The sequence below is a fragment of the Physella acuta genome, unplaced genomic scaffold (assembly GCF_028476545.2).
Source record: "Physella acuta isolate Inbredline_101_S28 unplaced genomic scaffold, ASM2847654v3 ptg000187l, whole genome shotgun sequence".
Classification (NCBI taxonomy): domain Eukaryota; kingdom Metazoa; phylum Mollusca; class Gastropoda; family Physidae; genus Physella; species Physella acuta.
The window spans coordinates 300,530-320,000 of NW_026731706.1; the positions used below are offsets into that span (position 1 = coordinate 300,530).

The following is a 19,471-nucleotide window of genomic DNA, read 5'->3' on the forward strand; positions in this document are numbered from 1 at the left end:
GGCGCAGTCTAGTCGGCCAAAGCACATGGTTAATACATTCGAAATAGTCTCGAGTTCAAACCCTTTGGCAGATAAGGCTCGATCCCTTCCAACACTAAAAATTAAGAACGAAGCAGAAGAAGAAAAGAACACATCGAGTCTGATTATTTTATGCTGTTTCTTGTACAAACTAAAGTTAGTATTCTGTAGTGTTGAAAAAAAATCTTTTTTTTTCTTTATATTATTTAACAGCTTGGCTGTTGTTAGTTTCAGCATATCGACCCACTTTGTTTTGTAGGAATAAGTGACAAGGGTTTTTAACACTGCAGTTAAGTTAAAAGCGTGTTTTGTAAAGAGTTAACCGGATATATTTATCGCTAACTACACCACTGTCAATCCCACCCCCATATCTTCAAGGATATGCATATTTACAAAATCAAGAAGGGCTAAACGATAGATATTAAATTAATAATAACCTACTAGATTAAAAAGTCGATATATATAGAAAAAAAACTTCATGGTGTGATTTACTGTTGTCTCCCTTGATAACCAGCGGTGGCTGCTGGCTCTGTGTGATGTGGCCAGTTATATCAGACTGATACAGGTGACTGATACAGGTGACTGGTACAGGTGAATGATACAGGTGACTGATACAGGTGAATGATACAGGTGACTGATACAGGTGACTGATACAGGTGACTGATACAGGTGACTGATACAGGTGACTGATACAGGTGACTGATACAGGTGACTGATACAGGTGACTGATACAGGTGACTGATACAGGTGACTGATACAGGTGACTGATACAGGTGACTATAACAGGTGACTGATACAATCAGGTGACTGATACAATCATGTGTCTGATACAGGTGACTGATACAGGTGACTGATACAGGTGACTGATACAGGTGACTATAACAGGTGACTGATACAATCAGGTGACTGATACAATCAGGTGACTGATACAATCATGTGCCCGATACAGGTGACTGATATAATCGCACCAGGCGATGTGTTAAAATGATGATAGACAATGCGTGACTAAAATTGTGTGTAGTTGTGTGTGTATTTACTGAAACCATACTCTATCATGGCTGCTGCTACTTATTAAATGTTTTTTTTAAATATTTACATGTTCTATATAGTAATTGTTTCAACCTATCAATTTGGAAGTTAGCGAATTCAGAATTTAAAAAAAAAGAACAATTTTCTTGGTTTTGTCGTTTATTTAACTTTTCTAAATGTCAGAAAAAGTAAACAATGCTACAATTTTTCTTTTAAATAACAGAGAATTATTCATAAATCACCATATACCAATTTAAAAAAAAAAAAAAAAAAAAAGCCATTTCCTTGCTCTGTTTAAAATAGCTGCAGTAGAATTAAATAATCATTGATTTACTACACTGATCATCATTGTCATATTCCAGCAAGGCGTATGAGCAACCTACACAGAGCGTATGCAGGCGGTGTTTCTTCCAGACTTTTTTTCTCCGGAGGGGGGGGGGGCACTTGCTCTCGCTGCGTACGCTACTACAGTTCTCTGCCACTAATGTAATGGGGCCAAATACTTTTTTTTAAAAACTCGCAATAATTTAAACGTAGAAAATAAAATAACTATAACTCCGTTCCGGCATTTTTTAACTAATTGGATTAAATTATTTTTTGTACAATAATAATCAGTCACATAATCAAACTAAGATGTATCAACCAGTTTCATCGTTGTTACCAATTGACAACTGAAATGAGATCCTTACATAAATAACAAGCTATCTTCTAGCATCAGATGAAAACTTTTACCTAAGTTAGTTTCTTGCAATTTTTTAAATTGCATTTCTGGACACCTTACAAAACAGAGATTTAAAAAATGTATTAAAAAGAGTGTCATGTACGATGACAGTTAGCCCTGTGTGTAGTCAATCAGTTTTGGAAATGTTCAGCGGCCATTTTTTCCAACATTTTCCTCCGGACTTTGCCCGTGAAGGTATGCGGGAAAGAATCAGTAAAAAAGAATTTTTCCGGAACTTCTTCTGGGGAGATGTGAGTGTCAAAAAAGATCTTCTTACAAAACTCTTTCAGATCCTGTTCTGTCAAGTTTGAATGTTTTTCCCTCACAACACAAACACACAGTTCCTGGAATCTGACTGGATGGGAAATTCCTGCAAGTATTTTTATATGCTTTTGTTAAAATTGGTATAAGTGTTCATTTAAAACGTTAAAATAATAATTTCGATAATCTTTGTTGAAAGAGTTTATACTGAATAAATAAAAATAAATCACGTATATTTGGTAAGGAAGAAATTCAGTGGGGAGAACAAGCAATATCGTTGTAGAAAATAATACTACTATCTTTAGCAGTGGCAATTAATACTAAAACATTTAGTAATGGAAATAATACCACTGACACCACTATATTTAGTATCAGAGTTTCTTCCAAGCATCTTCTCGGGAAGGTGGGATGGGTGGGGAGGGGGTGGTGCTCCCCCCCCCCCCCCCCCCCCCCGAAGAAAGTCTACCGCCCCCGAACGAAATGGAATGTAGGCCTATATAGAAAACACATACTTTTACCAAGGTCCCCTCCCCCCACCGGAAAATGTTGTCCGCCCCCCCCACCCCCCACCGCCCAAACATGTCAAGTGCCCCCCCCCCCCCCCCCTCCAGGAGAAAAAAAGTCTGGAAGAAACACTGTTTAGTATTGGTGATGTTAACTTTAGCAAACATTGACTTTACAGTCGAGAGTAGAAGACACGAATGTGACCGACCTACAACGACGACCGAGGCGACACCTGGACACTTGATGATCGACTCCTCCAGCCACTGGGGGTGGACTACGGTAAAGCCAGCCAAGATGTAATCAGACGTTCTCCCAATGACGACCAGACCGCCAGACTCACTAATGGGATAATAGACCGAGTTTTTAATATTGCTAGCCGTAATGCCATTTCTCATTTTCAGACGTAAACATGTCTTATTTACATGCAAACATACATACACACACACGTATATATATATATATATATATATATATATATATATATATATATATATATATATATATATATATATATATATATATATATATATATATATATATATATTTATATTTATATTTATAATTATATTTATATTTATATATACATATATATACATATACATACATATATATATATATATATATATATATATATATATATATATATATATATATATATATATATATATATATATACCCACATAGGCCTATATACTGACATACATATATACACATGTATATATAGGCTAATCACACCCTTTGCTCTGCTCAGATATTCCCTTCGACGTATGTGTTAACCTACTCAATGTATCCCACATCGTTAGAGTCGAACCAGCCGTCGTCTGTAAACACTGCAGTGGTTGATGACTCCACACCCATGTAGCGACGCAGGACAGTCCCACCTGAGGAAAGGAAGATGCTGATCAAGTTGACAAAAGTTTACGAAATTCGATTTATAAAATGTCCAAGTTTAAAAAAAAGCACTGATGTGTTGGCACAAGTTTGACTTGATTGGTCCTGAGTTCAAATGAGTATTTTGTTCAGCCTACTTAAAGACTGAATCCTGATGGTATTACAGTAAGGCGCTAAGGACTCAGGTGAAAAGGAAACAGAGAAAGCCAAGGGAAACGTGAAGACGCACATCAGAAAAAAAAAACACTGACACAATCAGATCTTGTGTAACTGCCTAGAAAATTGCCAGGGACCAGCAAAGGTGAAATAGCTGTCTGTGGCGGCCCTTTGTGCCTTAGGGAAAAGATGATGCGATGATTTATTTCCAGCCTTTCTATCATTACCTGCTTTGTCGATCTTCTACATAGACACGCCCACCGACCAGCATTGTAAAATTGTTCTGGATACACACATAACAAATAGTTGAAAATAGTTCTTCATTAATAATTCTTTATATAAGCCTAAAAAAGTTACATTAATTAGAATATAAACAGTCATTAAGATAGATAAAATGCACACATTGTATGCTTTCCCACCTTTAAAAAATAATTTCCCTGTGCGATTTTTTGAAGTGATTTCCATATTTGTTATCTCGTCCACAATTTTCATTTGTGTGCCGCCCACTAGACGGTCGCCAGTGTAGCAATCCTTCACTGTGTTCTGGTGATAAATACAAATATTTGCTGTAGGATTTACAAATACCATATACAGTAAGGTAATCGGTTTTAGAGGCTTCGACCACAGGAGAGTGTTGACCACAGGTGGTTTGACAATTGGTGGTTTGACAATTGGTGGTTTGACATTTGGTGATTTGACAACAGGTGGTTTGACAATTGGTGGTTTGACAATAGGTGGTTTGACAATAGGTAGTTTGATAATAGGTGGTTTGACAATAGGTAGTTTGATAATAGGTGGTTTGACAATAGGTAGTTTGACAACAGGTGGTTTGACGATTGGTGGTTTGACAATTGGTGGTTTGCCAATAGGTGGTTTAACAATAGGTGGTTTGACTATTGTGGTTTGACAATTGGTGGTTTGACAATAGGTGGTTTGACAATAGGTGGTTTGACCACAGCGGGGTATTGACCACATGTGGATTGATGTTTTGTCCATAGAGAGTCTTTGATCACAGGTTGTTTGTCCACAGCGTGGCTTAGACAACAGGTGCTCTGACCATAGGTGATTTGATCTAGAATGTTTGTCCACAGAAAGGGTTTGTCAAAGCACCTGTGGTCGAAGCTCAGTGTACCCTACTGTAAAAGCGCCCTAGACTTTTTCAGTGCAGGAGATTATTATATGTGTCCACTTAAATCACGAGCACAAACATACACACATATCGTTGTCAGGCTTCGTTATATTCTAGAAAACTCGCTAGACAACGGTGCCTTATCTTTTCTTATGACAATAATTAACATTAGTTTGGTACTGCTAACTAACACTAGGATAAGTGGTCTGATGTTTCTCCTCTCACCTTCATATCTCCTGTGACCAAACCAAGGACAGTATATCCCAAGTCAGTAGACCCATATATCGCCATGTACTCGTCACAAATGACGTCCACCAGATCAAAAACGAACTAGATCAGAGAAAGTTTTATGTACAACGTAAAGTTGCAACAGTTGCAAATGACATTCAGCAGTTCAAACACAAACTAGATAAGAAAAAAAAGTTGTATGTACAACGTCAACATGCAACAGTTGCAAATCGCGTTTAAAAAAAACCAAACGCTCACTAACTTATAAAAGATTATGAGATTGTGTCGACGTTTATTATCTACATACATTTTTGTAGTCCTACTTCTAAAACAAATATTTAACACTTCTCATTTTCAATCCTTACCCTTTTTATGGGCATGGCTCCGATGATAATTCTTTTAATTCGCCTTGTAACTGTGCCGTTATCAAAAGCCTGATACCGAAAATTAAGTCCAGATTAAATTAATTTGAATGTTAATTATGGACTCATTTCCAATAGCTCACCCAAATTAAAGATTGATTTAAGTTATGAGATAAAGTGCACGTGTTGTGGTTTACCAATGATTTGAGTTACCAGAACAAGTGTAAATGCTGTTATATACATACGATTTGATTTACGAGAGCAATTAGCCTTCGTATTGCTGCTGAACTGGCATGTATGCACTTGTGTCTCTTGTGGATAATTAAAATGTAAAAAAAAACACACGTAGAGTTCACCTTTTTAAGGTCCATGATTTCTATCGGTACAAGCATAGCAGCATCAGCTCCTTCATCGCAGGCAATATTCCAAAGATCAACTATATTCATTGTGGCTGAACTATCTAGGTATTCTTGGACTATGGTTGTCGCCCCAGACCCTAGGTATAGACTGGGGAACCCGGCCATCCACTCCATGATACGGTTGTTGAGGACGATATGAATGTCTTTGCTTGATACTATCTGCGATTGCTAAACACTCCCTTTGAGATTTAAATAGTTTAAATATATCTGTATATATATATATATATATATATATATATATATATATATATATATATATATATATATATATAATATATATATATATATATATATGTATGTATGTATGTATGTATGTATGTATGTATGTATGTATGTATGTATGTATGTATGTATGTATGTATGTATGTATGTATGTATGTATGTATGTATGTATGTATGTATGTATGTATGTATGTATGTATGTATGTATGTATGTATGTATGTATGTATGTATGTATGGATGTATATGTATATGTATATATATATATATATATATATATATATATATATATATATATATATATATATTCGTAAAAATACGTTAAAACCATCTTATAATTAAAACTTATAAAAAGCAATATACTAAAACAGAGTAGTTGGTCTCTAAAATGTACTTAGATTTTATAAATTGGTCAAAAATTATTTAACAAGGTTTTACTGCTGACTGATAATTAATTTGGCCATTTTTTAATCAACCCCTCTCCTAGCACCGCTGTTCTATTTCTTTTACCCGTGTGTTCTCGGCACCATCTTAGAGTAGCCAGTGCTGCCGGAAGTCAAGAAAATGTAAGCCTCGTCATCGGCCGTGACGGGGGCGACATAGAATTCTTCATCAGCTAGACGAGAGAGGAAAGCTGTGTGGTCTTCGTGGCTGTTTAACTGTTTAACGATCAGTTGTTTTAACCACGGGGCCTGGTCACACTCCACTGGATGTATGCTCTCTGCACTGTAATAGTTAAACACATCTAATAGGTGGGTCTACGACAAATTCCCGAAAGACACTTGCCCGAATAGGGGTCGGCTGGTCGAGTCGGTAAAGCTCATGGTTGCTAAACCGAAAAGTCTCGAGTTCGAACCCTCGGGCTGGGGACAACCACTCTTCTAGGAGAGACAACTCCAAAATCAAACAACTGCTGCCTTGTAGTTTGTTCTTGGTTGGACAAAGGCTATGGAAGCAAATCCAAAAAGAAAAGCAGGCTGAATTCGGAGTCAAATGCCTCAATGGCGCATAACCAGTTGACACGTAACGCTTAATTGTGATGGAAGCATGGTCGAGTCGGCAAAGCTCATGGTTGATAAATTCGAAAAAAGGTTCGTGTTCAAACCTCCTGGAAGATAAGACTCGATCCCTTCCAACACTAAAAATTAAGAACGAAGAAGAAGAAGAAGACTTGCCCGAATGCCGTTTGCCGGAAGGCCGATTTCCCGAATGGACACTTCGGGGATTTGTCGCATTCGGGCAAGTGTCCATTCGGGCATTTGTCGCATTCGGGCAAGTGTCCATTTGAGAAATCGGCCTTCAGGCAAACGGCATTCGGGCAAGTGTCTTTCGGGAAAACGTCCGGCTCCCCTTTAGGTATCATTAGGTTTAGGCGAAAACAGTAGGCCTATATAATACACAGAAAAATTGAATGTTTTATAATTATTTATTGTACGTCACAACTTGAACATTTACAGTTTTTATGATTTTATGAACAGCTACTAAATAAATAAATTAATTTATTAATTAAAAAATATAAAAAATAATATATATATATATATATATATATATATATATATATATATATATATATATATATATATATATATATATATAAAGTTCTGGCATAAACTTTTGTGAGCAGGGACTGGGACTGTTTTTTCAAGTTCGCCATACCTACCCTACAACAAGATCCGCTTCTCCAATCTTTAAAAATCTCTGAAGAAAAACAAATTCCGGGTTTTCCCACGACGCTATGATTGTCCTACACTTTGAAATATTGAGGACTCTAAAAATATCTTGACCGTCCGCTTGTATAGTCTTGATAAAGAGAGCACGAATATGTAAACAGATAGGTTCACTTTCTGAATAACATGAACTATAATTTCATTAAAAAATACACCCTGTAATAAGTCATAGACGCCATCTTACCATGCCATTGACAACTACACCACCAGCAGCTATGGCACCAAACATCGATATTAGTTTCGTCCGGGAGGTTTTTATCATAGAGCACACAACATCACCAGTCTAGGGACAAATAGGGTTGGTTGGTGGTTAGACAAATGGGGTTGGTTTGGTTGGTGGTTAGACAAATGGGGTTGGTTTTGTTGGTTTTTGGACGAATGGGGTTTGTTGGTGGTTGAATTGGACAAATGAGGTTGGTTTGATTGGTGATTGAAGTGGACAAATAAGGTTGGTTTGATTGGTGATTGAAGTGGACAAATGAGGTTGGTTTGATTGGTGATTGAAGTGGACAAATGAGGTTGGTTTGATTGGTGATTGAAGTGGACAAATGAGGTTGGTTTGATTGGTGATTGAAGTGGACAAATGAGGTTGGTTTGATTGGTGATTGAAGTGGACAAATGAGGTTGGTTTGATTGGTGATTGAAGTGGACAAATTAGGTTGGTTTGATTGGTGATTGAAGTGGACAAATGAGGTTGGTTTGATTGGTGATTGACTTTGACAAATGGAGTTGGTTTAGGTTGAAGGATGTAATTGACATATAAAGGTTAATTTTGGTATTGACTGAAGTCATATTTCAGTCTCTAAACGTAACACATTTCATATTGCTCTATTATTAGCCTGTATAGTAATACCGTAACGTCTAACCGAAACTACTCTACGTTAACACTGTAGGGCCTACTTTAATACCGTAATGTCTAACTGAAACTCTAATTATAGCCTGAAAGGCCCACCTTAATACCGTAAATTATAATCGATTCAACTGTCAGCGTGCACCTTAATAACGTAGTGTCTAATTGATACAACTGTAAGGCTGTACCTTAATAACGTAGTGTCTAATTGATACAACTGTAAGGCTGTACCTTAATAACGTAGTGTCTAATTGATACAACTGTAAGGCTGTACCTTAATAACGTAGTGTCTAATTGATACAACTGTAAGCGTGTACCTTAATAACGTAGTGTCTAATTGATACAACTGTAAGCGTGTACCTTAATAACGTAGTGTCTAATTGATACAACTGTAAGCGTGTACCTTAATAACGTAGTGTCTAATTGATACAACTGTAAGGCTGTACCTTAATAACGTAGTGTCTAATTGATACAACTGTAAGCGTGTACCTTAATAACGTAGTGTCTAATTGATACAACTGTAAGCGTGTACCTTAATAACGTAGTGTCTAATTGATACAACTGTAAGCGTGTACCTTAATAACGTAGTGTCTAATTGATACAACTGTAAGGCTGTACCTTAATAACGTAGTGTCTAATTGATACAACTGTAAGGCTGTACCTTAATAACGTAGTGTCTAATTGATACAACTGTAAGCGTGTACCTTAATAACGTAGTGTCTAATTGATACAACTGTAAGCGTGTACCTTAATAACGTAGTGTCTAATTGATACAACTGTAAGGCTGTACCTTAATAACGCTGTGTCTAATTGATACAACTGTAAGCGTGTACCTTAATACCGTAAATTATAATTGATACCAATATTAAAGTAAAGTAAGTAAAGTTTCCCTTTTAAACCTGACGGTGTATGGGGCAAGTGAAGTAGAGTTCAACTGTTTCTGTGACCTCGGCATATGAAGGGATGGTGTGGTCAGCACTTTGCCCAACCGTCTTTACTTTCCCTAACGTGAGTTAATACCACTATTAGCGTGTACCTTAAGACAGTAGCGTCTAATTGCTACCACTATAAGCATGTACCTTAATATAGTATCGTCTAATTAATACCATTATAAGCGTATACCTGAATACCGTAGTGTCTAATTAGTACCACTATAAGCATGTACCTTTAATATAGTAACGTCTAATTGCTACCTTATAAGCGTGTACCTTAATACCATAACGTCTAATTGATACCATTATAAGCGTATACCTTAATACCATAACGCCGAAGCCTTGAGGCATATCTTCCACACAAGTCCCAGAGGTTGTATCTCGATAAGGGAATTCGCTTCACTGTCGGGCTGACAAAAACATATCCATCTCTGTTAGGGTCTTCATTGGCCAGGTACTGAAACCTATTCATCAACACATCTGTAGGAATATCGCCTGGCATTCTCGTCGACTGAAAGTAAAATATTTATTTACTGCTGGACACAACCAGTTCATACTTGCCCCCCCCCCCTCTCCACGCCCCACCGCCACACCGAAGGGTCTAGGGTTGGTAAGCTTAGCTCTAATAAACTCATCTAGATCAAACAAATATTATTCATAAGTAAGTCCAGAAAGAATACTTTAATATCATTATGAATGTATATTGCAATTGTAGAAAGGTAAGCACCACAGTAACAAAAACTTTATAAATGTTAGGACCACGCTAACAAAAACAAAACAAAAAATGTGAGAACCACACTAAAAAAAGCAACGAGTAAGCATCACACTAACAAAAATATATTAAAAAAAACAGGTAAGCACCCTAATACACTAACAAAACTATAAAAAAAAAACAGGCAAGCACCCCACTACACTAACAAAAATATTTGAAAAAAAACGGGTACGCACCCCACTACACTAAAAAAATATTTGAAAAAAAAAACGGGTTAGCACCACACTAAAAAATATATATAAAACAGGTGAACACCACTCTAAACAAAGCAACGAGTAAGCACCACACTATCAAAAAACAAGTAAAAACCACACTAACAGAAACCACTGTAAGAGAAACAGCCAAATGTGACCAAAGAACGTGTGAGCACAAAGCGATCAGCTGAATCATTTTATATAACAGAGTACAGGATGTTATGCAAATCCTGGGGCGGGTGGGAGAATTATTGTGAGCAGTGGTTCATCGAGGTGTGTCCTGAGTATGGTCTTACATCATGGAAGTTGTTACCGTTTTGTGGTATTATTATATTTAGATGGGCCGGAAAAACAAAAACAAAAATGCAATGTAAATGCAGTATTTCATCACCACTTTTCAGATGATGGCTTTTTGTAAAAGTGGCATTTACATTGACTTTTCATTAAGTCACGTAAATTAATTTTTATTTATGGTATACTAGATCTAACTCAAATAATTTTGTTTTAACAAATAAAAAAATGAAAACAATTATTAATAACAATACTTCTTTAATCTAGAAAAGCTCCTACAAAAATAAAATAAAAAACACATAAATAACGTTTTAAGAACAAGCTTTTATGCAATAATGAACTAAAAAGTAGAAATTAATGATTTTCTTTATATATTGAATAATGCACTACCATCTAAATAAATATAAAGAAAAGCGTGAGTCACTTTATAATCTATTGGACACTTTAACTAATATTTTAGAATATGAAGAAATGAACTCTCTCATTCAAATTTGATTTAGATCTAGATTCTATAAATCTACTTATCAAGACTTGCGTTATGAAATATATAGATTTAACCAATAACTATTTTATAAATTATTTTTTTCCAAATAAGTATAACCTTAAAAATATATAGGCCCATAATTCACAAGAAACGAGTACCCATGGCTAATGTGTATAATGTGTATGCGTTTTTGAGAAATCGGAAATTACTACTTCCGTTCACCGGCAATTACTCAAAAGCCAACAGAAGGCAGAGAAATAGATCTTTTTCTTATGTGTGAAATTAATTTAATGTTTCTATCAGAAACAGTACTCAAGTTATAGCCATTTGAAAAACCAAAAGTAGAATAAACTCCTCTGCCGGTTACCAGAATTCGCTGAAAAGTTGAAACAGAACTACAAATTTGATATAATACATATATATGAAATTTCATCAACATAGCTATAATGGAACTAAAGTTATCGTGTTCACAGATACACGGACACACATCCACACACATACACATATGAACGCAAAAAAAAAGACAGCACACCACCTTCCAGAGTAAGGTATTTATCTAATAGATATGTATGCATATTTATGGATGACAAAATCTGCCGCTCTTTTTTAAGCTAGCAGTATACAGTTACATTTCTGATACATTTATTATCCCGTTGTGCTGGGGATATTCAACGAAAGAGCTGTCAATTGAATGTATAACCTACATTTTATGTGCCGTTTTCATTTGTTTATAAATCAAACATGTGGACGTCCACAATGACCCCCCCCCCCCCCCACCTTTACAGTCCGCACGCACGTGTCCACAAAAGTCCATTTCTTTTTCGGACACCCGACCTCCGTGTGGACGTCATAAATGGATGACCCCTTACCCACCCCATTAACCCTGATCTTTAAAATCATCTCCATCTGTTACAATTACTAGTCTTCGCAAAAAAAAGACGTACATTTGTAAAATTACAGGCGGCATAGCCTGCTAATACCCCTGAAAAAAACCTACAAAGCAGTTGATAACAATTGACGTATGAAATGACTGACAGGTGATTAGCGTTAGAATAATTTGGACTGTGTATTTTATCACCTCGGCTGACAGTTTTTATCCTCTGGTTAAAAGATAAAAGGGAATAGCGGCTTGATAATACTCATTTTAGAATCCTATACGTCGACGGGGTTAACGTCTGATGGATTAATTTAGAATGTTCTCTCCCTTTTCCCCTCTCTCCCTTATTGCCCTTCCTCCCCTCCCCGGGGAAAAACGCATTATTCCAAACCATTCAGATCGTACAAACTCAAATAAAAGTTCATTAGGCAGCCTTGTTTGTAATGCTTCATTATTGTTCAAATTTATTTGTATGAAATTTAAACTTCAAAGTAACGACATTTCAGTTGTGTGATCTGTGAATGTGAATTATGTCTTAACTTAAATGACCGCTAGCTCTGTTTTATAAATTGTGATCTTCAATATCTCAAGTATGCCTATAATGACTGCTATTTTTTTTTAAATGTGAATATTTGTCTGAAGTTTGAAGTGTAATGATCGCTCTTTTTTTAATACTGGCCGTTATTTGTATAAAAATGGTCTTTCTGTTTTAAATAAATAAAAACAAAATTTCACAGAACATCTTCCCGAAATTAACAAGATGATCACAAAAAAAAAAAAAAAAAAAAAAAAAAAAACAGGTACTTTTCATTTTTTATTGACTCATTGTTGTAAAAATAATTATTTTATAACAAATTCATGTAATATATTTTTATACAGCCAATATTGACAGGTTTATCAATACAATAATAAATATCTACAACACACACATCTGCCAGGAAATGACACAAGCAGATTTGTAAACTTCAATGTATAAAATAATACTGAACAACACTTTTATAGTAAGGCAGGACATATCAATACATTAATTAAATGCAATGTTCATGAACTTTTGATAAACAACATTTGAGTGGTAATTGTATGCGAAAGTTTTTAAAAATACTGCATGGTTAACAACACATCTCTCATGATCCACATTCTTTATGTACATATAATTTATGATAGGAAATATTTCAAGTTCTATATTGGTGTACATTTGCAGGCTTTAAGGATATTTAATGTATAACTCAACCAAATGTGAACTGCGCAACATGTTTTCATCAAGAGAAAGAACCAGAACTCATGGTGTCCTTCATCAAAGTTAGGACGGTGGCAGTGAACGCCCTTTTGACGGCGGGACGCTGGTTTTGGATGGGGATTTCTGGCGTGGTGACGTGCTGTGTGACAAAGTTGTAGATGGCGTCGTTCGTGACGTCAGGTTGAACCAGTTGTTTCAGGCAGGATGATGTCATCTGTAGATTGGATGTTATGTTTTGGATGTCTTGGCAGGCAGCTGCGCCGTAGCTGGGGTCACTGACCTGTGACTTGATGTAATAGGCGTAGGCGGAGAGCTGGGTCAGACGGTAGAGCCGGGAGTACTGGGGAGGGTAAACAGGTGGGTTGTTACAGGTGGGTTGTTACAGGTGGTTGGATTGTTACAGGTGGTTTGTTACATGTGGGTTGTTACAGGTGGTTGGGTTGTTACAGGTGGTTTGTTACAGGTGGGTTGTTACAGGTGGTTGGGTTGTTACAGGTGGTTGGGTTGTTACAGGTGGGTTGTTACAGGTGGGTTGTTACAGGTGGTTGGGTTGTTACAGGTGGGTTGTTACAGGTGGTTGGGTTGTTACAGGTGGGTTGTTACAGGTGGTTGGGTTGTTACAGGTGGGTTGTTACAGGTGGGTTGTTACAGGTGGGTTGTTACAGGTGGGTTGTTACAGGTGGGTTGTTGCATGTGGGTTTTTGGTAAGTTATTGGTTTAATTCTTTAATTAAAAATCAGAAAAGTAATTGTTAAATTATTAATCAAAAAACGTCGCTATTAAATCAAATAAAATCGTACACAAAACATACCTGGGTGGTTGTGAACTCTGGAAATTCTTGCTGTGAAATATTTATCGAACCACAGGCAGATTTGTAAATTTTGGCTTTCAGCCCGGTGTCCATCCATGTGATCCATGAAGTATACTGGGGAGGAGAGTTATCAGTTGGTGTGATAGTGGGGATATACTGCTGTTATAATAGTGGGGATATACTGCTGTTATAATAGTAGGGATATACTGTTGTTATAATAGTAGGGATATACTGTTGTTATAATAGTGGGGATACACTGCTGTTATAATAGTGGGGATATACTGCTGTTATAATAGTGGGGATACACTGCTGTTATAATAGTGGGGATATACTGCTGTTATAATAGTAGGGATATACTGCTGTTATAATAGTTGGGATATACTGCTGTTATAATAGTGGGGATATACTGCTGTTATAATAAAGGGGATATACTGCTGTTATAATAGTGGGGATATACTGCTGTTATAATAGTGGGGATATACTGCTGTTATAATAGTGGGGATATACTGCTGTTATAATAAAGGGGACATACTGCTGTTATAATAGTGTACATATAGAGGAATTATAAAATAAACAGATGTTATAATAGTGAACACATAAAGCAGTTTTTGTCTGTGTGAACATTTTATGCCAGACCACTAAAGTATCGATTTGTTCAACAAAAAGTGACTTAACTTATTTAGAAATTTATGGATTAGTTTTAACTTATTTAAAAAGTTATCGATTAGACTTACCTTATTGAGAAAGTTATCGATTAGCCCCAGAAGCCTATACTTCAGTATCCGATAATTTTCCTCAAGGACGGGTTCCTGACTGACGTCACGGGGGGCACGTACAGCTGCGGTCATTCCATCGGATACGTCACTTCCCGTCCTGCCGTTCTCCATACTGGACGACAGGGCAAGGGCGGCAACTTGTGGGCCGACAGACGACATGTTTGCTGTTTCTCTGTCTGACGATTGGAGAATTATGTTCTATCTATGATTGTGTTCTGTCTGTAATTGTGTTCTATCTGTGATTGTGTTCTATCTATGATTGTGTTCTATCTGTGATTGTGTTCTATCTATGATTGTGTTCTGTCTGTGATTATGTTCTGTCTGTGATTGTGTTCGAAGCAAATCCAAAAAGAAAAGCACACACGGCCTCAATAGCGCATAACTTGTTTACAGGTAATACTGAAATGTGTTGGGGGAAACTAAGTTCGACACAATATTTAAGAATGAAGTAGAGATCTCATCCAAATAATATTCAAATTTATTATGTCAAATTATAACTTTAATAAAAGTTGGATAGAGATTTTGTTGAAAGCTAAAGTGATCACGATTCGTTTTGATATCACTACAAGTTTTTCCAATCAAATTTTTAATAAATAGACCTAAAGATCTAAATTCAACTACTATATAGTATATACATTCTACTTGGATTTAATTAATAACACAGATAATAATCATAATGCTATATTTACTTGAATCAGTCTTGAAGATAGAACTACAATTATCATCAATTGAAAGTCAGCACTCTTGATATAAATGTGTTTATTCCTTTGTCAGAAAATTTTTCAATGTGTTTTAGATCGTGGAGTTTGATGAATCAAAGCGAGGTTCAAATACGGTGTCTTTTATATACTAGCGAGTGGGATTTCCCTGAAAGTTTAAGATCAGTTTCGGAAACAGAATCGAAGCGGGAATTCCCGTTAAATTTTCCAACGATAAAGTCAGAGCGGCCTAACATCACTGAGGTTTACCTGTTTCAGTAGCTATATACTAGGTTACATGTGGGGTTTTTTTTTCTTTTTTTTATTGTATTAAACTTTTTTTTATGTAATTACTGACTTTACTTACAAATCGTGTTGGGCCTACATCGCTTGCATTTTTGTATTGTCACAATATTTTGTCACATGACTCACTTACCTCCCCCCCCCCTCTACCTGTCTCCTCCCCCTACCTGTCTCCACACCGGCTATCCATATTAGTCATCCTACCACGTCATTGGGACTTTCCCGACCCAGTTTAACTTTTTTATTTCGTGACGTAGCAAGCTGATGCAACCTTTGTTTGTGTGTGTGTGTGTTTGTGTATGGGTGTATCTGAGTGTGTGTTTGATTGTGTGTCGTGTCTGAGTGTGTGTTTCTAGTTGTATCTTTGAGTGAGTTTGAGAATCTGTGTGTGTGTGTGGGGGGGGGGGGTTGGTTCTTATGTGTGTTTGTTTATATGTACATTTATGAGTGTGTGTTATCTCTGAATGTAATCAGTTTCTGTGTGTGTGTGTGTATGAATATGTAAGCTGGATCAGCGTAAAATTCTAGAATGTTCAAGAGCGAGATTACAAAAGTTTATGCATGGATATTAACGTGAGAAAAAAAAAACTATGGTTTGCTTTCTGTCAGCTTTACTGTGGCATCTGAAATGTACTGAGATAGTTTGACCATAGCCGTGTGTACTAAGACAGTTTGACCATAGCAGTGTGTATTGATAGTTTGACCATAGCCGTGTGTACTAAGACAGTTTGACCATAGCAGTGTGTACTAAGACAGTTTGACCATAGCAGTGTGTACTAAGACAGTTAGACCATAGCAGTGTGTACTAAGACAGTTAGACCATAGCAGTGTGTACTAAGACAGTTAGACCATAGCAGTGTGTACTAAAACAGTTAGACCATAGCAGTGTGTACTTACAGTTTGACCATAGCAGTGTGTACTAAGATAGTTTGACCATAGCAGTGTGTACTAAGATAGTTTGAACATAGTAGTGTGTACTAAGAAAGTTTGACCATAGCAGTGTGTACTAAGATAGTTTGACCATAGCAGTGTGTACTAAGATAGTTTGACCATAGCAGTGTGTACTAAGATAGTTTGACCATAGCAGTGTGTACTTACAGTTTGACCATAGCAGTGTGTACTAAGATAGTTTGACCATAGCAGTGTGTACTAAGATAGTTTGACCATAGCAGTGTGTACTAAGATAGTTTGACCATAGCAGTGTGTACTAAGACAGTTAGACCATAGCAGTGTGTACTTACAGTTTGACCATAGCAGTGTGTACTAAGACAGTTTGACCATAGCAGTGTGTACTGACAGTTTGACCATAGCAGTGTGCACTGACAGTTTGACCATAGCAGTGTGTACTAAGACAGTTTGACCATAGCAGTGTGTACTTACAGTTTGACCATAGCAGTGTGTACTAAGACAGTTTGACCATAGCAGTGTGTACTAAGACAGTTAGACCATAGCAGTGTGTACTTACAGTTTGACCATAGCAGTGTGTACTAAGACAGTTTGACCATAGCAGTGTGTACTGACAGTTTGACCATAGCAGTGTGTACTGACAGTTTGACCATAGCAGTGTGTACTAAGACAGTTTGACCATAGCAGTGTGTACTCACAGTTTGACCATAGCAGTGTGTACTAAGACAGTTTGACCATAGCAGTGTGTACTAAGACAGTTAGACCATAGCAGTGTGTACTTACAGTTTGGCCATAGCAGTGTGTACTAAGACAGTTAGACCATAGCACTGTGTACTGACAGTTTGACCATAGCAGTGTGTACTGACAGTTTGACCATAGCAGTGTGTACTAAGACAGTTTGACCATAGCAGTGTGTACTAAGACAGTTTGACCATAGCGGTGTGTACTAAGATAGTTTGACCATAGCAGTGTGTACTGACAGTTTGACCATAGCAGTGTGTACTAAGACAGTTTAACCATAGCAGTGTGTACTAAGACAGTTTGACCATAGCAGTGTGTACTAAGACAGTTTGACCATAGAAGTGTGTACTAAGACAGTTTGACAATAGCAGTGTGTACTAAGACAGTTTAACCATAGCAGTGTGTACTAAGATAGTTTGACCATAGAAGTGTGTACTAAGACAGTTTGACCATAGAAGTGTGTACTAAGACAGTTTGACAATAGCAGTGTGTACTAAGACAGTTTAACCATAGCAGTGTGTACTAAGACAGTTTGACCATAGCGGTGAGTACTAAGATAGTTTGACCATAGCGGTGAGTACTAAGACAGTTTGACCATAGTGGTGTGTAGACAGTTTGACCATAGCAGTGTGTACTAAGGCAGTTTGACAATAGCAGTGTGTACTAAGACAGTTTGACCATAGCGGTGTGTAGACAGTTTGACAATAGCAGTGTGTACTAAGACAGTTAGACCATAGTAGTGTGTACTAAGACAGTTTGACCATAGCAGTGTGTACTGACAGTTTGACCATAGCAGTGTGTACTAAGACAGTTTGACCATAGCAGTGTGTACTAAGACAGTTTGACCATAGCGGTGAGTACTAAGACAGTTTGAACATAGCAGTGTGTACTAAGACAGTTTGACCATAGCAGTGTGTACTAAGACAGTTAGACCATAGTAGTAAGTACTAGGACAGTTTGACCATAGCAGTGTGTACTGACAGTTTGACCATAGCAGTGTGTACTAAGACAGTTAGACCATAGTAGTGTGTACTAAGACAGTTAGACCATAGCAGTGTGTACTAAGACAGTTTGACCATAGCAGTGTGTACTAAGACAGTTAGACCATAGTAGTAAGTACTAGGACAGTTTGACCATAGCAGTGTGTACTAAGACAGTTTGACCATAGCAGTGTGTACTAAGACAGTTAGACCATAGTAGTAAGTACTAGGACAGTTTGACCATAGCATTGTGTACTGACAGTTTGACCATAGCAGTGTGTACTAAGACAGTTTAACCATAGCAGTGTGTACTAAGACAGTTTGACCATAGCAGTGTGTACTTACAGTTTGACCATAGCAGTGTGTACTAAGACAGTTTGACCATAGCAGTGTGTACTAAGACAGTTTGACCATAGTGGTGTGTACTAAGACAGTTTGACCATAGCAGTGTGTACTAAGACAGTTTGACCATAGCGGTGTGTACTAAGACAGTTTGACCATAGAAGTGTGTACTAAGACAGTTTGACCATAACGGTGTGTACTAAGATAGTTTGACCATAGCAGTGTGTACTGACAGTTTGACCATAGCAGTGTGTACTAAGACAGTTTGACCATAGAAGTGTGTACTAAGACAGTTTGACAATAGCAGTGTGTACTAAGACAGTTTAACCATAGCAGTGTGTACTAAGGCAGTTTGACAATAGCAGTGTGTACTAAGACAGTTTGACCATAGCGGTGTGTAGACAGTTTGACAATAGCAGTGTGTACTAAGACAGTTAGACCATAGTAGTGTGTACTAAGACAGTTTGACCATAGCAGTGTGTACTGACAGTTTGACCATAGCAGTGTGTACTAAGACAGTTTGACCATAGCAGTGTGTACTAAGACAGTTTGACAATAGCAGTGTGTACTAAGACAGTTTAACCATAGCAGTGTGTACTAAGGCAGTTTGAC

General features: G+C 37.0%; 2 protein-coding genes across 2 annotated transcripts; both read right to left on the bottom strand.

Moving 5' to 3' along the window:
• Nucleotides 1-1,336: 1,336 nt before the first annotated feature.
• Nucleotides 1,337-10,653, bottom strand: LOC131936812 (medium-chain acyl-CoA ligase ACSF2, mitochondrial). Its single transcript, XM_059293891.1, has 12 exons — nt 10,538-10,653; nt 9,767-9,958; nt 7,850-7,948; nt 7,599-7,738; nt 6,449-6,664; nt 5,656-5,897; nt 5,303-5,371; nt 4,935-5,039; nt 4,000-4,123; nt 3,315-3,414; nt 2,742-2,872; nt 1,337-2,138 (listed from the first exon to the last, which is right to left on the bottom strand). The coding sequence occupies exons 6-12, from the start codon at nt 5,830-5,832 to the stop codon at nt 1,900-1,902; spliced, it is 945 nt and encodes a 314-aa protein (XP_059149874.1). The 5' UTR covers nt 5,833-5,897; nt 6,449-6,664; nt 7,599-7,738; nt 7,850-7,948; nt 9,767-9,958; nt 10,538-10,653; the 3' UTR covers nt 1,337-1,899.
• Nucleotides 10,654-13,312: 2,659 nt separating this feature from the next.
• LOC131936778 (uncharacterized) lies at nt 13,313-15,685 on the bottom strand. The gene is made up of 4 exons (XM_059293840.1): nt 15,579-15,685; nt 14,848-15,065; nt 14,114-14,227; nt 13,313-13,642 (listed from the first exon to the last, which is right to left on the bottom strand). Exons 2-4 carry the CDS (start codon nt 15,046-15,048, stop codon nt 13,325-13,327), a joined length of 633 nt encoding a protein of 210 aa, XP_059149823.1. The 5' UTR covers nt 15,049-15,065; nt 15,579-15,685; the 3' UTR covers nt 13,313-13,324.
• Nucleotides 15,686-19,471: the final 3,786 nt, after the last annotated feature.